At 46.0% G+C, this 24265-nt stretch overlaps 1 protein-coding gene across 1 annotated transcript in view; it reads right to left on the bottom strand.

The window, feature by feature from the left end:
- Positions 1-467: 467 nt before the first annotated feature.
- LOC140395554 (cAMP-dependent protein kinase type I-alpha regulatory subunit) overlaps positions 468-24265 on the bottom strand; it is a 55946-nt gene continuing 32148 nt past the window's right edge. The window contains exons 5-10 of the mRNA XM_072483481.1: positions 17042-17088; positions 15817-15975; positions 13489-13549; positions 12679-12800; positions 5151-5232; positions 468-4769 (exon numbers count right to left, since the gene is read on the bottom strand). Coding sequence (XP_072339582.1) covers positions 4597-4769; positions 5151-5232; positions 12679-12800; positions 13489-13549; positions 15817-15975; positions 17042-17088 — 644 coding nt within the window. The 3' untranslated portion in view covers positions 468-4596. The remainder of the gene's footprint in view (positions 4770-5150; positions 5233-12678; positions 12801-13488; positions 13550-15816; positions 15976-17041; positions 17089-24265) is intronic.

Consider the following 24265-nt stretch of genomic DNA (forward strand, 5'->3'; position numbering starts at 1 on the left):
CATCCTATTTTTGCCTTGTGACACAGAACTAAGGATTACTCCAAACTTGGTGATTTTCTTGTGCTGCATTCTAGAGGAATGCAGCACACAAGAAAAGAAAATACAATAGATGGGGCATGGCTACATATCAGATTTTGACAAAATATAGAATTCTAGGCATGTATTTTTCAAGCCAAGTTAAATAAATGGTTGAAACCAAGTCACAGTATAGTTACAAACAAATTAAAACAACACAAGTTAAAGTCAGGCAGGGCAGGGAACTTTATATTTGGCAAAACTTGATAAGTTTTTTTTGTTCCATTATAAAGTTCTTACAATGCTCAACATTTACCTTTTGACTTTTTAACATTAGTTTATCCAAGTAAGATATAAAGAGATCTTACTGCAACATTTTTATAACCAGCAGCATCAGAAATTTAGCTGTGCACCTGCTTCATCAGTTCAAAATTAATAAATAAAGAAAACAGTTTTCTTTTTAAGAATTAACTTTTATTGCTTGACCTGTCATTAGGACACTCTATAACAAAAGGATTATTTTAGCACATACAGTAAATCTGATCTTATACAGTCATTGGGAACAATACAAAAAATGGTCCTTGGATAATCTACATATTATCACGCCGTATTTTCACTTTGCAAATTTGTTTTGTAGGTAAACTAGCTGAGGACGTGTAATCCCCATATAAGATAGCTATGGCAAACTACATCAAACCGTGGTCGTTTGTACGTACAGTTCTGATTGCACACAATAGTTAAAGCTTCAAATGCATCAGATTATTCAATAAACTCAGCTGCTTTATAATAAAATCATTTAGGTAAATAAAAACCTTAAGAATGTGCAGCAAGCCAAAAGCTAATGTGCTAGGTGCCAGGGTTGTCACAGTTGGAGATTATTATTGGAGAATGGTTTCAAAATTACTGGAATAGTGCATTAATCTCACTCTTACTGGTAATCTATGGTACTGGTAAACTCTATTCTGGAATGACATTCACCTAATTTGTCCAATTATTACGATAACAGAAAAATGTAATATAAAGCACCAGATTTCACCTGTGTAAAATACTGGTCTAACTAGCGAGGACACCGCCCATAAGCAGCAGCTGACTTAATTTTGTCCATACCAGGAGTATTTAAATAAATTAAGCCAACACATCTCAACCTTGCTCTCGACTCTTGATTTCCAAGAGAGTTTGAATTAATGAAACCTCTCATTAGGAAGTAAATTCCAATTCAACATCAGGCATTAAAGGCTACTCTTAATAGAATTCTGTAGATTAGACTTTAAGAAAAAGGTCAATAGATGCAATTCCATGATTGCCATACTATGATTACTGGAGACATTACTTGGATCTCAAACAAAAATCAAATCTTTAGTCATGCCTCTACTACTCAATACAACGTAATATTGGCAAATGCCAACTACTCAAATGAAAGTCAGCATGCCCTCAACACATAACTAGTCTTTCTCCACAGATGTTTCTACAAGTATTTTCTTCATCCTGAACAGCATCTTAAGGGAAATGCACTAACAAACTGATGGTAACATGCAAGTTACATCTAATCATTCGCACTGTGGACATCATACAGAGATAGTCAGTGATTTTGTAACTTTTCAGTTAACTCACTTATAGCAATATTTGCCATAATAAACCTGGCTGAATTCTCAATGGAAATGCAATAGTTGCAGAGCAAAATCTACAAACAGCCTATGTCGAACCCAAATCGCCAAGCTTTAGTTTTAGCTCGCTGTACAATCCAAGCAATTATTCTAGTCTAAGTCATTCTATATAGAGTAATGGATATAATTTGACCTAATTACAGTTGTGTGGAATTTGTAAAATGTATGTGAAATAAGTGCACATGTAATAGAAAGCTGTGAAATACTGAAATATCATTAAGACTCAGCAAATGGGTTTCGTGCTTTCTTGAAAGCCTCAAAAAAAAAAAAAAAAAAAAAATGCAGGTCATGCCTCACTAAAAAGCTGTTGTGGTACATTTCAGAATGCTAATGCATCGGCTAGTTCAGGATCAAACATCCAGTTTTTGGTTTCTGCCTTTTACTAGTGTGTCTGGGTGTACATTTGTGCAATATCAGCTGAGCTCAGTTGTATGCCAATAATGGAACAACAGCGCCAGCTACTGCGAGCTGCAAGGAAGTGCAACTATGATTAAACACAAAATAACATCGGTACTAAGCACTGCACCAACTTAAATTCAGCCATTAATCTTCATTTAAACAGATTTCATGTTGTACCACCCGAGTTTAGCACAGGGCAGTTATTAATACTTAATCATGTCCAGTGCTATTAGTAAGAACCAGGAAGCAATGGATAATTTATAAACTGGGTCAGGACTGCAAAGGAATTAGGGATGCCATTGCCCAACCTTGTGCTGCCAGTGCTGGTCAAGTACAGGTGCACACAGTGCCTGTACCAGTACCTGTGATGATGGTACTGGTTTGTTACTAAAAGGAATGTTAGCTTTTTTTGCCCTTGGAATGAAGTTATATCTGGTTAATACATAAAGTTTCATTTTGCAACCCTTTCACTGGCTCTGTCTCAGCACCAAACTGAAAGCCAATAATATGTAAAATTAGGGAGTGAATCCACAGATTATCTAGTCTGCGCTAACTGGTTCTCATGGTCAAGAGCAGGGTTACTTTACCAAAATGGTTGTACTCCAGTCATTTGTTAAAATCAGATAGTGTGGCAATATAATACCCACACCTACAAAAGAATAATCATATTTCTAACCTTTTCATTATGTGATTGGAACTGGCCGAGGTTGATATTTCAAATTACCTTTGTCTAGAATATAGCAACAATTGACATGGACAGTGTTTGCTGTCCTACTCCAAGAAAGGACAATAATTGTCATATCACAAATTAAATCTGATCTGTGAAATCCAAATTTACTTTTACTTGTGTCAGAAAAGATAAAATAAGCCTTTCAAATGAATGTGTTATATTTTTTCCCTGCACAGAGCAGACCAATATAGCTAGCTCTGTTAGTCCGTCCCTACAGAATTCAACACTGTATATCCATCTCAATTTAGGTTCCAGAAGTTTCTACAGCTTATTCCAACCACTGTAGAGCAGGAAGCATAGTTCAGGTGTAGCAAGGCTATTTTAATTTCCCTGTTGCTGGAGATGGAATAGTACACTACACCTCCATGCAGTGCTCCACCACAATCAACAAAACACACCCAAGAAAGCCAAACTCAAGCAACACAGTTCAGAGATTAACATCAGTAACTTCTGGCTGCAAGTCAAATACACCCAAGGCTACTGGAATTCAGATGCTGTTATGTCAGGAAGAGAAGCTAATGAAAAAGGGCTCCACTAATTCTCTGTTCATAAAAGCATGCTTTGATTCAGGCTCAGAACCTGACATTGCAGAAATCATGCAAGAATGGGCATCTGTACAAAACCTCTACTATTACAGAAGCCTGTGCCCATCAAAATATGGCCTGTTCAACAAAAGGATTTCTGGTTGCCAAAATAACAAGTTTGGCCCTTTAACTAAACTCCATTAACCAATGCATAACTGCATGAGACCTAGTGGTGCTGCAATTTTGTTGTTTTATTTATATCCAAACAAACCAATTGGAACTGTACATGAATCAATATAAGTATACACTAACCTTTTGTCAAGCAAAGATTTGGCTGCCACAACCACTGCACAAAGATAAGCAGGTAAGCTTTGATAATTAATTGGGAGACTATCAAACACAAGTCAGAAATTCCTGACAAAAAAATTAAAACGGGCTTTTGGATTATTTGTAAAAAGGTCTGAATGTAACTTAATGTGCAAATGGAGTCATATGAATAAATTTGGCAAAACCACACAGGCCGATAGGGTCCTCATTAAGCAAGACCTAAAACTACATAAAAGAAAATTCAATTTTAAATACTTTTCAAATGGTTTCCCAAAAAGTTAAAATGTAACATTTATCTCAAAACTAAAATGTATGCGATGAAAAGTCGAACAAGTCAATTTGGGTGCTTTCCCCTCAAATCTACATAGAAATTATATTTTCAGAGTGTGTTTATATTTAAGTGTTTTCAATTCTAGCCACGTTAAAATAAACACATTCTCTAGTAATCCACATGTGGGTTTGAGCAGCCCCAAAAATAATCTTGAAGTTGCCCAGCCTAGAACCCAAGAGTTTCCACGAGTACACATTCACAGGATAAAAGACTTATGAATGCACTACAACATCGCTTGAAACAGAGCAAGCTAAAGGGTTCAAAACTCCTTTGCTCATATAACCAAATTAAAGCTTAATTATCTGGGTATCAATCGTACTGTTTATTTAAAACAGCAAAGGTTATAAACAAGAACCAATGGGACAGGTTCTACATACAAGCATCAAAGCAAAAAACAAAATCTTAACCAAAGCGGTATTGACTGTGTAGAAAGCTGGTGCAGTGTGAGAAAGACGCAAAGCAAATGTGGCACTGAATTCTACAAAGGGAATGCTTTCTCGGATGGATAGGAAGCTGTGGGACTGGTGGTGGTCTTGCCACAGGAAGCGGCATTTTAGACAGAAATGAGGCAGTTCGCTCTGGCAGATGTTGCAGCAATGGAGGATTTCAGACAGACAGCGATACAAAGCTGTTGTACTGCTGGATGTTTCGTTTGAGTATGTCGGAACAGGGACCCAAGACACGTTCAAACCGAGGTCTGTCCAGTTTCACACACTTCAACGGGCCACGTGCTACCACAGTTGCAGCGCGAGGACGGTTCATCAGAAGAGCAATTTCACCTGAGGAAACATTTAAAAAATTAAGGTTTAAAATCCAGCTATAGTCCTGAAATACAGGACCAAGTCTTTGTGCTCTTCATGACTAAGTAGATGAATTTACCGTGTTTTAATGGTAACAGCAAGCTTTAGAGACAAATTATCAAGTTTGATTCCAATTTCAATTCCAATGTAATTCACCTGCCAATCTTGTGAAACTACATCACTTCAGTTGTCCCTTTTTTGCAGCCAATATTTTCCCTCCCAAGGTCAGTACAACGGAGACATTATTTTGGTTTTAAATAATCCATCATTTAACTTCCCAGGTACTTTTTTTAAAACATTTCATTCATTAAAACAGTTACAGTATTAAACCCCAAGATTTCCACGGTATGGCACACTCACCAAAATAATCAGATGGCCCCAGTCTTCCAACTTCCACAAACTCTTCGTTTTCTGACCTGCGCTGTAACACAGCTGCTGTACCCTACAACACAAATTTAAATACAATGTACATTTGAAACATTAATGTTACTAATGGTCCTGCATATTCCTAAATATTCTAAACTTTGATTTTGTAAACTGAAAGAACAGTAACCACGAGAAATATTGTGCAAAATATCTCTCGCAATATACGTTTTGATAATGAGAGTTACCTCTGACAAGTGAAAATAATCAGACATTTATTGTTCTTTTTTTTAAAAAAAATATTTCTTTATTCTCCTCCTTTTTGGCACTTTCTCCCAAATTTACACCCACCAACAATAAACAATCAGTAATAAACAATAATCAGTCACAAATATGTCAATGCCCATATCGATAACAACGATCCCATCCTCCCACCAAACCCAAAACATGTGCCCACATGTTCACAAACTGACAAAAAAGAATCAGGAATCACCCATGGCCACCATTCACCCCCACCCCCCTCCCCCCCTCAGGATCCGCCTTCGGGCGATCAACAAGTCGAAGGCTACAACATCTGCTTCCGCACCCCTTTCCAACCCTGGCTGGTCTCACACCCCAAATATAGCTTCCCGGGGGCCCGGGTCCAGTTTCACATGCACCACTTTAGAAATTACCCTAAACACCTCCTTCCAGTAATCTTCTAGCTTTGTACAGGACCAAAACATATGAACGTGATTAGCGCCCCCGATTGGCTCCGTAAACCGCTGACACTGCCCCCTTCTCCAGTCCCCCTGTCGTCAGCACCTCCTCCAGCAATGTGGAGGCCGGCTCCTCCGGGAAGTTCTGTATCTCCTTTCTGGCAAAATCTCAAACCTGCATGTATCTAAACATTTCCCCCTGCTCCAGCCCATACTTCACTTCCAGCTCCTTCAACCCTGCAAACTGACCCCCAAGAAACAAATCCTTCAGTGTCTCAATCCCCTTCTCCCCCCACATTTCCGAAAATTTCCATCCCACCTCCCTGGCTCAAATCGGTGGTTCCCCTGAATCGGCATTTCCCTTTACCCTGCTCCAACCCGAAGTGTTGGCGAAACTGCCTCCAAATTCTCAATGAAGCTATTATTACCGGGCTCCCGGAGTACCTTCCCGGGGCTATCGGGAGCAGCGCTGTTGCTGGTGCTTTCAACCCCGACACCCTGCACAAACTCTCCTCCATTCTGACCTACTGGGAAGCAACCCCTCTTACCCAGCTCCGCACATTCTCCACGTTCGCCGCCCAGTAGTAATACATCAGGTTGGGAAGACCCAAACCCCCTGCCTGCCTTCCCCTCTGTAGTAGCACCTTTCTAACTCTGGCCACCTTCCCTCCCCATATGAACAACATAATCCTTCCCTCAATCTCTCTGAAAAAAGCCTTTGGCAGAAAATCAGCAGGCATTGAAAAATAAACAGAAATCGTGGCAACACGTTCATTTTAATCGCCTGTACCCAACCTGCCAGTGACAGAGGAGACCATCCCACCTTGCCAAATCAGCTTTCAGTCGCCCCACCAAACTAGAAATGCTGTACCTGCGATGCCACCCCCCCCCCCCCCCCAAAGGCAATATATGCACCCCCAGGTACCTAAAGTGAGTCTCTGCCCTACGGAATGGCAGCCCCTGACCCCTGCCCCCACACCCAGCCGAGATACCACAAAATACTCACTCGTCTAGATTCAGCTTGTATCCAGAGAAAGACCCAAACACTCGAAGCAGCTCCAATATTCCCCCTATCGACACACTCGGTTCCGACACGTACAACAGCAAGTCATCGGCATATAAGGACACCCTATGCTCTACCCCCACACCCCGCACTATTCCTTTTCATACTCCCGAACTTCTTAATGTGATGGCCAACAGCTCAATCACGAGTGCAAACAGCAGAGGGGACATAGGACACCCCTGTCCAGTCCCACGGTGGAGAGAAAAGTATCTCGAGCTGATGTTGTTTGTGCGGACACTCACCCTCGGTGCCTTATATAGTAGCTTTATCCAATACACAAATCTTGGTCCAATCCCAAACCGCTCCAGAACTGCCATCAGGTACCCCCATTCTACCCGGTCGAACGCCTTCTCAGCGTCCAATGCTACAGCCACCTGTTTCCTTTCCCTCTGCCGGTGCCATAACGACGTTCAATACCCTTCTAATGTTTGAAAAGAGCTGCCTCTCTTTCACGAACCCCGTCTGATCTTCACCTATCACCTTCGGGAGGCACTCCTCCAGCCTACCCGCCAGTACCTTCGCCAATACTTTTGCGTCCACATTCAGAAGCGATATGGGCCGATACGACCCACACTCCGTCGGATCCTTATTTTTTTTTAGCAACAGGGAAATCGATGCCTGTCCCAAAGATTGTGGCAAACTTCGCCTCTTCAAACATCCCCACCATCAGGGGTGCCAGCTTATCCTTGAATTTTTCATAATATTCCACCGGAAACCCATCCGGCCCCGCCACCTTCCCCAACTGCATCCTCCCAATCGCATCCTTTATCTCCTGCTCCACTATCGCTCCTTCTCACGTAGCCCTGTCCCCCTCCCCTAACCTCGGGTACTCCAACCCATCTAGAAATTCCTGCATCTCACGATCTCCCCCGGGTGGCTCTGACCTGTACAACCTCTCAAAATTCCTCAAAAACCTTGTTAATCAGATCCGGCGCCACCACCAACCTCCCTGCCCTATCCCTCACCTGCAAAATTTCCCTTGCCACTGCTTCCCTCCGGAGCTGACCTGCTAACATCCCCGCCTTATCTCCATGCTCGTAAACTGCACCCCTTGTTCGTCTCAGTTGGCGCACCACCTTCCTGGTAGATAGTTGGTCAAAGATCGCCTGTAGTTCCTTCCTCTTTTCCAGTTTTGCTGGGTCCCCATCCTCTGCATAACTCCTATCTACCTCCAACATTTCATCAATTACCCTCTGCCGCTCCAACCTCTCCTCTTTGTCCACCCTGGCCTTAATTGAGATCACCTCCCCCCCCCCCCCCCCCCCCTCCCCCTCACCACCGCCTTTAGAGCCTTCCAGACGACCGCCTTCTACACCTCACCCGTACAGTTGAAACCTACATATTCCTTAATTACCTTTTCAATTTTGTCACAGAACACTTGGTCCCCCAAAATCCCACATCTAACTTCCACCCCGGCCTCTGTGCTACCCCCTTCTCCAGCACCATATCCACCCAATGCGGAGCATGATCTGACACTGCAATTGCTGAGTATTCCGATCCCTTAACCCCAGCCAACAAAGCCTTCCCCACCACGAAAAAGTCGATCCGCGAATATACTTTATGGACAGCTGACAAAAACGAGTACTCCCGCTCCCTCGGGTGCAGAAACCTCCAAGGGTCCACCGCCCCCATTTCTACCATTAGCCCAGCTAACGCCTTCGCCCCCCCCCATGGGACCAGTGAGCGTGGCCGTGATCTGTCCAACCTTGGCTCCTGCACCAAGTTCCAGTCCCCCCCCCCCCCGCCCCCCAAACTATCAGTTTGTGGTTGTCCAAGTTGGGGATGGCCCCAAAAACCTTCTTGGCGAATCCCACAGCGTCCCAATTGGGGCCATATACACTTAACAGGGCCACTAACCTCCCCTCCAGCAACCCTGTCACAATCACATATCTACCCCCCTGATCTGCCACCACCATCTACATCTGGAAGCGTACTCTTTTGCTGACCATTACCGCTACCCCTCGAGCCCTTTCGTCAAGTCCAGAGTGAAACATCTGACTAACCCAGCCCTTTTTAAGTCTCACCTGGTCCTTCACCCTCAAGTGAGTCTCCTGCAGCATTTCTACATCTGCTTTCAAACATTTAAGATGTGCAAGCACCCTTGACCGGACCTCCTAACCCCCTCATGTTCCACGTGACTATCCTAACTGGGAGTCTCTCACCACCCCCCCCCCCACCCCTCTTATCCACCATCATCATACCACCAAGCCCTGCTCCATAAGCCTGACACACCCCTATCCGTTATTATCAAAACCCCCCCCTACATTTCCTCTAGATAAAACATCTCCCAGCATCAATCCCTCCCCCCCACCCCACACTCGCATCGTAGGCCCATCGATACCTGCCAACCAGGCTCCAATGTCCGCAACCCTCCTCTCACCTCAGTTCACTAGCCGACTTTAGTTAGTTAGCGCGGGTGGCTCTCCCCGCCACGCTATACCGTCCTCTCCCACCCAATCCCAGAGAAAGAAACAAAAACAATCCAACCTATACAATTCACTAAACTAAGATATAACCGTCACAACACAGAATCCCAATCAACCCAACTAACAACTTGAACTCTGTAACAATGTGAAGAGAAGTAAATTACAATACACGTCAGTAAAAAGAAAGTTAACATTTATTCATTTTCCAGCTCCCCAATCACAGTCCACAGTCTCTCTTCCAGCTCTGCTCCTCACGTCTGTCCCAAGCCTTCTGCCCTCACGAAAGCCTCAGCCGCCTCCGCTGTCTAGAAATAAAAGTCTTGGCACCATACGTCACCCTCAGCTTCACCAGGTATACCATACCAAATCGCACCCCCTTCTTGTACAGTGCCACCTTCACTCGCCCAAACGCCGCTCGTCTTTTTGCCAACTCCACCGTCACGTCCTGGTGGATCCGAACTCCGACACCATCCCACTGCACCTCGCGCTTCTGCTTCGCCGAGCTTAACACCTTCTCCTTCACCGCTCTTGGCGGCTCATTCACTTTGGGGTTCGGCCTTAACGACCGATGAGCTCGGTCCAGTTCGTACTGAGAGGGGTTCTCACCCTCCCCCATCAGCTCCGCCAACTTCTTAGCAAAGTACTCTGTTGGCAAGCCCACAATTCTTAGATTGTGCCACCTCAAGCGGTTCTCCAAGTCCTCAAGCGTTGCTCGGAGTCCTCGGTTAACCTCCACTGCCCTCCGCAGTTCGTCCCCCATAGAGGTGAGCTGGTCGCTGTGCTGCGACACGGCCTCCTCCACTTCCTTTATCTTCTCGCCCAGCTCTCTCACCTTGGCCGATGTCTTTGCCACAGCTACTCTCACCGGGGCGATTGCCTCCTCCACCAATGACTTCAATGTGACCGCCATCTCCTTCCTCAAAGCTTCCATGTGCCTCGCAAACTGCTTTTCTAGCTCCACCGGCATCACCTCGGTCACCATCTCCACTGTAAGTAGAGCGACCGCACCATGCTGTCCGGCCTCCACCATCTTGTCAGCACTTTTGCTCGTCTTCTCATTCAACGGCGAGCCCGGGTTTCCTCCCTTCCTCGACGCTGCTTTTTACACCCTTTAATGGTTATTATTTTTCCTTTTTCTCACTCTTCCTTCCTTCTTCAATTTTAAATTTCTTTAAAACTTCTTTCTCTTCTTTTTTTTTTTGTATACCTCCAGAATTTCCCTGGGACCGGGCTTCAGTCTTCTTACCACATTCTAGGTGGGAGCTATCCGATGTGGGACAGCTCACCTACATCGCTTTGGGTCTGCCGCCTTGGCCTCCGCCCCCCGCTGCTTCCTTCAAATTTTCAGGAGAGAAAAAAAACAGGAAAAAAATTCTCCTTTCCTCTCCGCGCTCTTTGAGACCTTCGGCTTTCAGGAGCTCCTTGGGGAACAAAGTCGCGATCCCCACTCCTCCTCCACGTGCAGCCGCCCCGCCGAACCCACCACGGGACCAGTATCTCCCCTCCCGCCTTTTCAAATCTCCCGCTCAGTGAAACGGAGCCTTGATGCTAGCAAAGGGCGAGGGAGGCAAGGCCAACCCAGAGAGGTTTATTTCTTAAAAAAAAAAAAATGCAGGAGCTTCTTCTGAACGCGGCCGCTCCGGTCCGCTCGCAGACGCCACCGGAAGCCAGACATTTATTGTTCTTAACAATACTAATAGTAGTAAAGAACTAAATAAAACACTGGAAGGATGAATTTGGTCACTAGAAATGTAAAAGTTCAGATGATGCCTTTGGCATTGTTCTCCCTCTGCCATATTTGCAATCATCAGTGCTCTACTCAAAAAAACAACCCTTGAAACCGCAATCCTTGTAAACCACCGCCCTATCGCTTTCCTCCGCAAAGTCCTTGCACCGTGTTGTCATCTCCCAAATTTGTCCCCATATCTTTTTCTGGAATCAGGTGTTTGCCCTGCCACTGTACTGAAAGGGCTCTTATCAAGTGAAAAACGACATCAGGCGTGATAATGACAAAAGTTAAGCTATTCGTCATAATTTTTGACCTTGTCCTAGAACGTCAGGCTCTCCTTCACCAACATCTCTCTCGACGAACCCATCTTTAAATTGCCAGATTAAACATCCCAACATCCAGAGGCTAGGGAGACATTGCCTCTAACTAAACACTAGAAAAAATAAACCCCTAGTCTACAAGAACACCAGAAACTCCCATTTCTAGCCAGTTACTCAATTCCCCTTTCCGGCAGCTATATTAAACTGAATCAACTTTGGTGGCATATTTGATCCTGAAGTAAGCTAAACCATCACAAACAACTCTGCTTCCACCCGCGCCTCAGTTCAATTGCTGAAATTCTCATTTATGACTATTTCAATGCACTCCTGGGCTGGCTCCCATGTTCTATCCAATGTAAACTGGAGGTCATCCAAAATTTGCCCATGTCCTAGCTTGCACTAAGTGTTGTTCACCCATCACCCGCGTAGGCTGAACCAGTTCCATTATAAAATTCTCATCAGTGTCTTCAATCCTTCAATGGCCACAACATTTCACAGCTCTGTAACCTCCTCCAGTGCTGAAACCCTCAGATGTCTGTGCTTCTCCAATTCTTTTGAGATTTGGAATTATTGGAATTTTAATTATTTCAACCTCCTCTAGGTTTACCGACAAACTTTAGACAATCTGCACCAAAAACAAAACCAGTGCTAGAGGAAAACTACTTTTTTTTTTTTATTAAATCAATTGGTCTTTGTAAAAGGAAGCAAAAATTGTGATGAGCAACATTTATCATATTAGAGCTGAGAAATCCTAGTTAATGATTTTAAAAAATGAAGGTCATAGATGATCAAGAGAAAAACACTCTGGGAAAACATGTCTGTATGCTGAATTCTTAAAGGGATAGATCTCCTCCAGATTTTTAATCAATTATTTTACCAAAGAATTATTTCCTGCCTTGTTGAACATGCAAAACAGCTATAATAAACAACACCCTGTGGTTGTTATGCAGCCACTCTATGCCAAGCCTTACATCATCCTGACTTGGAAATATATCATTGTTTCCATCATCGCAAAGTAAAAATCCTGGAACTTCTTACCTTACTGCGTTGTTGGTGTACCTACACCACATGGGTTGCAGAAATTCAAGATGGCAGCTCACCATTGAGCTAGGGAACTAGGGATGTGCAATAAATGCTGGCCTTGCCATTGGTCACATTCCATTGACGACTATAATATGTATAATTTTCTAGACATGTATGATGCACAAATATAGTCTGGCACAATAAACAGCTAGTTCATGCACTATTCCATCCTTAAATGGGTTATTTCCTATATTTTAACTGCATACCTCTAAAATAATGAAAAATTCATCGCCTGGTTCTCCTTGCACCACAATCTTCTGCCCATCTTCAAACTGCACTGGCTCCAGTGCATCAGCCACAGTCAAACGCTCCCACTTATCCAGAGATTCTAAAAGGAAGACCTTCCTTTACATTTTCAGCAAAATGAATGTAAAAGCTTTTTTCATCATCATAAATCAAACATACAGGCTTTAGTGTTTTTTTAAATAACATTTGCATACAGAACTCTTGGGCAAAATGCTGATATCTTTATCTCCGCAATACAGTATTAATCCCAGTCTTGCTCAATTTGCTGCTTTGCCCAATTATTAGAATGTGGCTATACACCCTGGCAAATGTTACTGGTTCTCGTGTCAGAGTTCTAGATAGCAACGCTCATTTTGAGACAGAACGATCCAAAATGGGGATAAATTAAAATTCAGTTCAGTTCCATGACAGAAGTAGCAGGGCAAGTAATCTAGCAAAATGAGATGTTAAACCAAATCCCTGGTAGTCTGTTAAGGTAGGTGGAAAATATCCCATGGCATTTTTTTCAAATAAACTCTTGCATGTGCAAACCAAGAATTCAATCAAAACAAATTAACTAATCATATATCTCAGTCCTATCTGTATGACACTGCTGTGTACAAATTGGTTGCCGCATTTGCCCAGAATGCGAAGGTGGCTACACTTCAATGGTAATTTTAGTTTTGAACCACTTTGGGATTTCTTGACTATTTCAAAAGCAACTGTGCGTTGGTCAAATTTTTGCACAGAAAAATAAAGGAGGAAGACCAAGGAATACATTTTCTGCTTACCTAAAATGGAGACCTTACTGAGAAACTCTTCATACATCTTCCTCTTTCGCAATGTACTTCCCTATAAAAGTAAACATTTTAAACAGTTGGTTTCCAGCAATTTTGCTCAGGTAAAATATTGTAAATTTCAATTCTTTAACAGAACTAGCATATAGGAAAGGTACTTAAAGAATATCTGCATTTTAAAAGACAAACACATGTCCGCTTTGAATGTACTGGGCAATCACCTGTGATATTGCACACACAAGACAAGAGCGGGTTGGTGGTGGGGAGGTGATAATTTCACAACAGTTTTATAGTATTTCACACTCAAGAGCAAGCCAGTGAAGGGAAGTATGGGAAAAGGAGAGGCTGCGACACAGCTTCCGACAGAAAGAGATTGCCTGGCAGAAAGGGCAGAAGGGGGGGTAAAGTCGCACACGGTGGCAGCAAGAACAGCGACACCAAGAGTGGCCATCTTGGTGGATCCTGAAACAAAAGAAAACCCAGGATTGTAAGGGCCAGCCACATGGAGTGACTGGCAAGAACGACCATCTTGGATGGCCCTTGAACAAAGGGGAACTCGGAATGCAGGGGCGCATCCAAAAGGTGAGCACATTTAATCCCATTTGGGGGAGGGCGGGTGTTGCTGGAAGTGTGTTCAGGCCCACCATTGTTCTATACAATATTGTGTCTCACAGTCCTATTGGGGAATGTAAAATATGTATGCCAGTTTAGCTGTTTAGCACAGGGCTAAATCGCGGGCTTTGAAAGCAGACCAAGGCAGGCCAGCAGCACGGTTCAATTCCCGTAACAGCCTCCCCGAACAGGCGCCGGAATGTGGCGACTAGGGGCTTTTCACAGTAACTTCATTGAAACCTACTTGTGACAATAAGCGATTTTCATTTCATATCCAAGCACTATGTAGTGGTCTTATTCTTGTTATCAAAATGCACTATCTTGCCAATTTCAATTTACTATTTGGATTATACTTTATAGTTTCTTAATTTCCCTGAAATGAAAGCAATGATTTCTAGAACAGAGCTTAATTCGGATGTTTAGGACAGCCATTTAAAATCTTTTAGATCGGAAATAAATACAAATAGGAATTTATGGGAGTCCTTTCAGCACTTCATATCTGTGCCAGCTGAAAGAAAGCTATCCAGCCTGTCCCTACTTTCTAGTTCTTAGTCCATAGCCTTGTAGGTTATAGCACTTCAAGTGCCTATCCAGGTACTTATTAAATGTTATGAGCACTTCTGCCTCATCATCTTTCCGTCAGAGTTTAAAACCTCCCCATCGTCTGATTATTTTGTAAAATAATGAGCTATCAGTAATCCTCTCCATCAATCTTTGGTATAGTAGAAAGGTATCGTTTACATCTTGAAGCGAGTGTCATTCCAGATCCCAGTGGTTTGATTTTCCCCCCAACTCAGCCAAAAGGAAGCCTTTCTGTTCTTACTGGTTAACCTAGTTTAATAAAGGTCTGCCTGCCCCATTTTGTGACGGGCCAGAATATCTCTCTTGTCTTGCATGAAATCTAATGGATAATAAATAGCACCCATCTGAGGAGCAACAGAGTCAATAGAATAGTACATTTCTCAGTTTGAACTAACACATCAGGGATCAGGACTAAATCAACAAACGGCTACCTGAAATTTGGTGTGAACGTAAAATCTTTGAAAGGGAAGATATATACAAGAAATAATTTGTGAAGAAATGCCATGGTGAGTAAAAGGGAGTGGGGGTGTCAAGAGAAGTGAGAAAGCGCGAGAGACACATGGCAGACATTACCAGTTTGACAGAAGCAATCACTGAAACCTGAAAATTATAACTATTTTATAATTTTTCAGAGTTCAAGAATAATAAAGGTTTTTGATAATGTGAATGTGAAAATACGAAGGTGCCACGAAAGTAAAGAGTCTGAAGGGCTCAAAGACATTTATTTACAATGTGTGCCATGGGACTGGTTAATCAAAAACCATTGCATCTTTTAAAGGGGAAAGTAGATTAGAATTTGAAGCCAAGGAAGATACAGGACCACGGAGAGACAGCATAATTATATGATCATTTTGGATTCCTCTAGCCAAATGCCAACACAGACACCATGCTGGATATCTGCTGTAAAAAACAATGATTTTTCATTTGGGATGTATGCAGACATATATACGGACGGCAGAAATAGTTACAAATATACTATTTGTTTTCAGTTTTGTGGCAACTATCAAATTCCAGTGACAAGCACGTGTTGACTAAAAAAGACAATGAAGAGCCAAAAGTAATTAAATTCAAAAACTGTTAACTTACAGTAAGCCAAGTAGTATAACTTTATGTACTAATCAACCTTACCATCAAGATTCTCCTATAGCTGTCTCGGTCAATACCCCACAATTTCACATTGGTCTTTGCTCTGACAGTTGCTGCTCTTGGGGTTCCATAAATCAGTGCAAGTTCTCCAAAACTGCCACCCTCCCCAATGCTGGTCACCCATTCATTGTTGACGTAAACCTAAAACAAGGGGGTACAGCAAAAAGACAAACAATCTGAATCAAAACTAGTTTCAACTGTCAACACTGAAGTTCAACTTCACAAAAACCACAATTGAGGCATTGAAATTTAACTTGTTAAATTCTATTGGGCATATGGAAATATTTTAGAAGCACTACCTTGGCAATACCACCATTATTAGTAATTTGTCATTTCATAAATTCTACTGCTTGGGAGATGAATTACATTTTTAAAAATCTGAACATCCAACCAGCTTACTGGTGAGTGTTACACTGAGCCTGAGTTTATATAAAGCTGGAGTGGCAGGCAATAGTAATTTCTATTAGAGCTGGAACTGGATTTTCTTAGACATCAGTGGGAAACCAATTCCATGACTAACGCTGGTAATCCAGTAGCTTAATAGTTGCTGAAGATGCTGCCTGCAGTAAAAGATCTCCATAATGGCTATAGCCTTACCACTTAAATCACACTAGTGATCAACTGACATTAGTGACTTATAGCAACTTCCCTGAAAACATAGTCCTGACTTTTTCTATAAACGGAGGAGTCACTGTGCGCATATCATGCTTCATACATCTAGCACATTTCATTCAGCCAGAAACAGTCTATTTACCAACTGGAATTTATGCATCGATTTTTAAGAAAGGGAAAATAAGTGTTCAATCTTTCATGTTTAACTGACAGAGCAGCACAGCAGTTGATGCTTTCTTGAGCTGGAACGGTACAGGATTTGTATATGACTACAGCATAAGGTCACAAACACAGTGGTGTTTTGACACACTGCAAGCGAACAGCTTACAGGTTTCACCACTAATTTGATATGAATTTACAGCGGATTAATTTGACACCAGATTTATTACTACAAGAGCTTTTATTTTTCTTGTATATCATTATCAAGTCCATCTCCAAAATGAAGAAATCCATCTTGCACCAAGCAGAAAGCAAGATGGCCCACTAAAGCAATGCAATAGTTGCACTTCTGTATGCCCATTTTGAAACAGGAGTCCCAGATTTTCTTTTAAATCTACTGTATTATGCCGAGTCATTGGGCAACCTGCAAACTTACATCCATCTCTCCTTGATCAATGACATAGAAGTTGTCCCCTTCATCACCTATAGGAACAAAAATACGCCGTCAAAACCACTGCACAGTACAACACCCCAAATGGCAATTCAGAGCCATTAAATATTTTTTAAAAAACATTTCCTTCCTTGCACCCAGAGCAGGTTGTCTACCCTCAACATGGCACCATCCCACTCCCCACAACAACTAATCAAGTTTGAAATATTCTTTTTTTTTTTTTTTTTTAAATATGTTTATTAAGAATTTAACAAAATTTTCAACCATACAAACAATCCCCCCCCCCCCCCCCCCCCCCCCCCCCCCCCCCCCCGCCGTAACAAAAAGAAAAGAAAGCTTGCATAGCAAGACATAAACATGGCAAGTCAATATGATACAGAACTTTGTAAATTGGATTCCTCCCGTACATATCAGTTTTCCGGATCATTCATGTATTTTCTTGCTCAGATGCCCCCCCCCAGAAAAAAAAACCTTCCCCATCCCTCCCTCTTCCCCCCCCACCCCCCTCAGGTTGCTGCTGCTGACCGAACTTCATCTAACGCTCCGCGAGATAGTCTAGGAACGGTTGCCACCGCCTGTAGAACCCCTGCGCAGAACCGCTCAAGGCAAACTTTATCCTCTCCAACTTGATAAACCCTGCCATGTCATTTATCCAGGCTGCCACACTGGGGGCTTCGCCTCTTTCCACATTAACAAGATCCTTCGCCGGGCTACCAGGAACGCAAAGGCCAGAATGCCGGCCTCTTTCGCCTCCTGCACCCCCGGCTCGTCCGCTACTCCAAATAATGCTAGCCCCCAACTTGGCTTGACCTGGACTTTCACCACCATAGATATAGTTCTCGCAACTCTCCTCCAGAACCCATCCAGTGCCGGGCACGACCAAAACATATGGGCATGGTTCGCCAGGCTTCCGGAGCACCTCCCACATCTGTCCTCCACCCCAAAGAACCTACTCATGCTCGCCCCGTCATATGCGCTCTGTGAACAACCTTAAATTGTATCAGGCTAAGCCTGGCACACGAGGAAGAGGAATTAACCCTACTTAGGGCATCAGCCCACAGACCCTCCTCAATCTCCTCCCCCAGCTCCTCTTTCCATTTACCCTTCAGCTCCTCTACCAAAGCCTCCCCCTCTTCTTTCATCTCCTGGTATATCGCCGACACCTTGCCCTCTCCGACCTATATGCCCAAAATCACCCTGTCTTGAATCCCGTGTGCCGGGAGCAGCGGGAATTCACTCACCTGCCACCTCACAAACGCCCTCACTTGCATGTACCTGAAAGTGTTTCCCAGGGGTAGCCCAAACTTCTCCTCCGGCGCCCCTAAGCTCGCAAACGTCCCATCGATGAACAGGCCCCCCATTCTTCTAATCCCTGCCCGATGCCAGCTATGAAACCCCCCGTCCATCCTTCCTGGGACAAACCGATGGTTATCTCTGACCGGGGACCACACCGAGGCTCCCATCGCACCCCTGTACCGTCTCCACTGCCCCCAGATCTTTAGCGTTGCCACCACCACCGGGCTCGTGGTGTACCTAGTCAGCGAGAGCGGCAGCGGTGCCGTCACCAGCGCCCCCAAGCTCATTCCTTTGCAGGACGCCATCTCCAACCTCTTCCATGCCACCCCCTCTCCCTCCATCACCCACTTACAGATCATCGCCACGTTGGCTGCACAGTAGTAGCCACCCAGATTCGGCAACGCCAGCCCTCCTCTATCTCTACTACGCTCCAGGAACCCCCTCCTTACCCTCGGGGTCTTACTCGCCCACACAAAGCCCATAATGCTCCTGCCTACCCTCTTAAAAAAGGCCTTGGTGATCACAATTGGAAGGCATTGGAATACAAAAAGAAACCTCGGGAGGACCACCATTTTAACCGACTGTACCCTGCCCGCTAGAGAGAGTGGCAACATGTCCCACCGTTTAAAGTCCTCCTCCATCTGCTCCACCAGCCGCGTCAAATTAAGTTTGTGCAGGGCCCCCCAGCTCCTAGCTACCTGGATCCCCAAGTATCGAAAGCTCCTTTCTGCCCTCCTCAACGGTAGGTCGTCTATCCCTCTTCCCTGATCCCCCGGATGCACCACAAAGAGCTCACTCTTTCCTACATTGAGCTTGTAGCCCGAGAAGTCCCCAAACTCCCTTAGGATCTGCATGACCTCCACCATCCCCTCCACTGGGTCCGCCACATACAGCAACAGGTCGTCTGCATACAGCGACACTCGATGCTCCTTTCCCCCTCGAACCACCCCCCTCCATTTCCCAGACTCCCTTAATGCCATGGCCAAAGGTTCAATTGCTGGGGGGGGGGGGGGGGGGGGGGGGAGAGAGAGAGAGAGAAGAGAGACAGGGGGCACCCCTGCCTCGTCCCTCGATACAGCCGAAAATAGTCCGACCTCCGCCGATTCGTAACCACACTCGCCACCGGGGCTCTATATAGGAGCTTAACCCAACTGATAAACCACTCTCCAAACCCAAACCTCCGCAACACTTCCCAGAGATACTCCCACTCTACTCGGTCAAAGGCCTTCTCCGCGTCCATAGCTGCCACTATCTCCGCCTCTCCATCCACCGATGGCATCATTATCACGTTTAGGAGCCTTCGCACATTGGTATTTAGCTGCCTACCCTTTACAAATCCCGTCTGGTCCTCGTGGATCACCCCCGGGACACAGTCTTCAATCCTCGTAGCCAACATTTTTGCCAGCAACTTAGCATTTACGTTGAGGAGCGAGATCGGCCTATACGACCCGCATCGCATTGGGGCCTTATCCCGCTTCAGGATCGAAGAGATCGTCGCCTCCGACATTGTCGGGGGCAGGGTCCCCCCCTCCCTTGCCTCATTGAAGGTCCTTACCAGCAACGGGGCTAACAGGTCTACATACTTCCTATAGAACTCCACCGGGAACCCATCCGGTCCCGGGGCCTTCCCTGCCTGCATGCTCCCCAGTCATTTAACCAGCTCCTCCACCCCAATTGGCGCTCCCAAACCAGCCACCTCCTGCTCCTCCACCCTCGGGAACCTCAGTTGGTCCAAGAATCGCCGCATCCCCTCTTTTCCCCCTGGGGGCTGGGACCTATACAGCTCCTCGTAAAAGGCCTTGAATGCCTCATTCACTTTCACCGCAGTCCGCACCGTAGTTCCCCTGCCATCCTTGACTCCACCTATTTCCCTCGCTGCCATCCTCTTACGGAGCTGATGTGCCAGCATCCGGCTCCCCTTCTCCCCATATTCATACATCGCCCCCTGTGCCTTCCTCCACTGTGTTTCTGCCTTCCCTGTGGTCAACAGGTCGAACTCCGTCTGGAGACTTCGTCTCTCCCCGAGTAGACCCTCATCGGGGGCCTCTGCATATCTCCTGTCCACTCTTAAAATCTCCCCCACTAACCTCTCCCTTTCCCTGCCCTCTCTCTTCTCCCTATGAGCCCTGATGGAGATTAACTCTCCCCTGACCACCGCCTTCAGCGCCTCCCATACTACTCCCACCTGCACCTCCCCGTTGTCGTTGGCCTCCAGATACCTTTAGATGCACCTCCGCACCCTCCCACACACTTCCTCGTCTACCAGCAGTCCCACATCCAACCACCACAGCGGGCGTTGGTCACTCTCCTCCCCCAGCTCTAGTTCCACCCAGTGCGGGGCGTGGTCTGAAATGGCTATGGCCGAATACTCCGTTCCCTCCACTCTCGGGATCAATGCCCTGCCCAGAACAAAAAAATCTATCCGGAGTAGGCCTTGTGTACATGGGCCCCCCCCATCTGATTCATAAACCTCCTGAGCACCTTGGCCACAGCCGGCCTCTTTCCGGTCCTAGATCTGGAGCGATCCAGTGCTGGGTCCAACACAGTGTTGAAATCCCCACCCATTATCAAGCTTCCTACCTCCAAGTCCGGAATACGCCCCAACATCCGTTTCATGAATCCAGCATCGTCCCAATTCGGGACGTATACATTTACCAATACCACCCCCGTCCCCTGCAACCAACCGCTCACCATCACGTATCGGCCTCCATTGTCCGCTACTATGTTCTTGGCCTCAAACAACACCCGCTTCCCCACCAGTATCGTCACCCCTCTATTCTTCGCATCCAGCCCCGAATGGAACACCTGTCCTACCCATCCCTTCCTTATCCTGACCTGGTCTGCCACCTTCAGATGTGTCTCCTGAAGCATGACCACGTCTGCCTTCAGTCCCTTTAAGTGCGCGAACACTCGGGCCCTCTTAACCGGCCCATTTAGGCCTCCACATTCCACGTGATCAGCCGGATTGGGGGGCTACTACCACCCCCCCCCCCGCTTCCCTGCCGACTAGCCATCTCCCTATCTTAGGCCAGTCCCGTGCCCCCCGCACCCCCCAGTCCCCCAGACAGGGAACCCCCGCCCCCACCACCTCTTCCATTTTCTGTTTCCCCTCGGCCAGTGCAGCAGCAACCCTATTGTCGTCCGTCTCCCCCCCCCCGCCCCCTCCTCCCCTCCAGATCCGAATCTAGCTCTTTTGCTCCCCCCATAATACTTCCGTAAGTCAGCTGACTCCTGCTGAACCTGGCTTCCCCCGCCTTCCCGTTGACAACCCCCCCCCCACCCGTGTGGAAATCCCTCCTCCTCCTTGCGCTCCTCCATCCACACCCCCCTCCCTCCCCAACGCGGGAAAAAGCCAGTGCTTTCCTGAGCCAGCCCCGCCCCGTGGCGCAGCTCCTGTTGCGGCCTTATCCCAATTTCCCCCATCCAAGAGTCTCACCTCCCTCCAGCACCGACGCCTACATTCTCCACTTTCCCATCAAAAAACTCTTCCCCCATCCCCATCCATCGTCCCACCCGTGAAACATTCTTTACCCATATTTACAACCCTGTATACAGTCAACATCTCCCCTACAACCACAGTCCCTCAGTTCGAGTCCAATTTTTCTGTTTGAATAAAGGTCCAAGCCTCTTCTGGCGTTTCGAAATAGCGGTGTCAGTCCTGATAAGTGACGCACAGTGGCGCTGGCTGCAACATTCCGAATCTCACCCTTTTTTTATGCAGCACCGCCTTGGTCCGGTTGAAGCCAGCTGTCCTCTTTGCCACCTCCGCGCTCTAGTCCTGATAAGACTCGGATCACCGCATTCGCCCATCTACTGCTCCGCTCCTTCTTGGCCCATCTCAGGACACTCCCTCTGTCCGCGAAGCGATGGAACCTCGCCACTATCGCCCTTGGCGGCTCACCAGCCATGGGTCTCCACGCCAGGACCCGGTGAGCCCCTTCTAGCTCCAGGGGGCTCAGAGAGGCCTCCGCACCCATCAGCGAATGGAGCATCGTGCTCACATACGCCCCGGCATCAGCCCCCTCCACTCCTTCGAGGAGACCCAGAATCCGGAGATTCTTCCTCCTCTACCTGTTCTCCAGGGCCTTGAATCTCTCGGCCCACCTCTTGTGCACCACCTCGTGCGCCTCCATCTTCACCGCCAGGCCCAAGATCTCGTCCTCGTTAGTTTTATCCCTCACCTCCCGGAGCTCTACCGCCTTGGCCTTCTGGGTCTCCTTCAGCCCCTCGATCGCCAACAGCATTGGCGCCAGCACCTCCTTTTTAAGCTCCTCCACGCAGCGCCTGAGGAACTCCTGCTGGTCCGGCCCCCATGCTGCTCGATCTCCGTCCTCCGCCATCTTGTTTTTTCCCCCTCGTTTCTGCCGCTGCTCCAAAGCCTCTTTTTCCGCCGCTCCACTGCTAATCCACGCCACACGACGGAAGGGGGACCTTACTTCACCTTCCCACACGGGATTTGATCAAAAGGTTTCCGTTGGGGCTCGTCCAGAGAGCCCAAAAGTCCGTTATAGCAGGAGCTACTGAAATGTGTGGCTTAGCTACGCATCGCCGCAACCGGAAGCAGTTTGAAATACTCTTAACGATGCCCCTCATGAAATTAAAGTTTGGGGCAGCATGGTGGCGCAGTGGTTAGCATTGCTGCCTCACGGCGCTGAGATCTCAGGTTCGATCCTAGCTCTGGGTCACTGCCGTGTGGAGTTTTCACATCCTCCCCGTGTTTGCGTGGGTTTCGCCGCCACAACCAAAAAGATGTGCAGGGTAGGTGGATTGGCCACGCTAAATTGTCCCTTAATTAGAAAAAATGAATTGGGTACTCTAAATTTGTTTTTTTTTAAATAAAATTAAAGTTTGGGCTGCAAATGCTCAAAGTAGGTTTCTGGCTCTCAATCCACTTAACACAAAATTAAATTTCTCCTTTCTCTTGTCCACACGTACATTTTACCTTTCAAAGAACTAAGAAAATTCAGCACAAGAACATGCCCTTCGGCCCCCCAAGCCTGCACCGACCATGCTGCCCATCTGAACTAAAACCCCAAAGAGAACAAACAACTCAAGGCACCCACTGGCTTTCGATAGAATCAGTGCGATAAAGTACAGGAGGCTATTCAATCTGTCATACACGTCCATTCCAGCACTTTGAAAAAAACTATCCAAATACCTACATCCCTCCTCTTTACTCATAGGACTGAAATTTTTCCCTCTGCAAATACTTATCCAATTTCCTTTTGAAACTTATTGCATCGGCTTTCTCCTCCCTTTCAGGAAGTACATCCAAAGTTCAACAACAACACTAATTATTTTTGCCAATTATCGTGAATCTACATCAGCTGGTTGCTGACACTCCTGCCAATCGGAACAGTTTCTAAGTCACTTTACCAAGACCCTTCAAGATTTTGAACACCTCTATCAAACCTCCCTTTTCCCTTCCCTACTCCAAGCAAAACAATCCCAGTTTCTCCAGTCTATCCACTTCATTGAAGTTTTTCACCCCAGGTGCCATTTTAATAAAAACAGTTTTGTAGAAGGGTGATTTATGGACTCAAAACAATAACTTTCTCCCCACAGATCCTGCCAGACCTGCTGAGTTTATTTAGCATGGCCAATCCACCTAACCCGCACATCTTTGGACTGTGGCAGGAAACCGGAGCACCCGGAGGAAACCCACGTAGACACGGGGAGAACGTGCAAACTCCGCACAGACAGTGACCCTGCCAGTAATCGAACCTGGGACTTGGAGCTGTGAAGCAACTGTGCTCACCACTATGCTACCATGCTGCCCACAGTAGTTGGATAAGCACTTGGAAGTGCCATAATATTCAAGGCTCAAGGTGAGGGATTTGTATTTGGAGGAAGGGTTCGCCAGTCTGGAGGAGCTAAGGGAGAGGGTAGAACTGCCAATGGGTAGTAAGTTCA

The sequence above is a fragment of the Scyliorhinus torazame genome, chromosome 18, assembly GCF_047496885.1.
Source record: "Scyliorhinus torazame isolate Kashiwa2021f chromosome 18, sScyTor2.1, whole genome shotgun sequence".
NCBI lineage: Eukaryota > Metazoa > Chordata > Chondrichthyes > Carcharhiniformes > Scyliorhinidae > Scyliorhinus > Scyliorhinus torazame.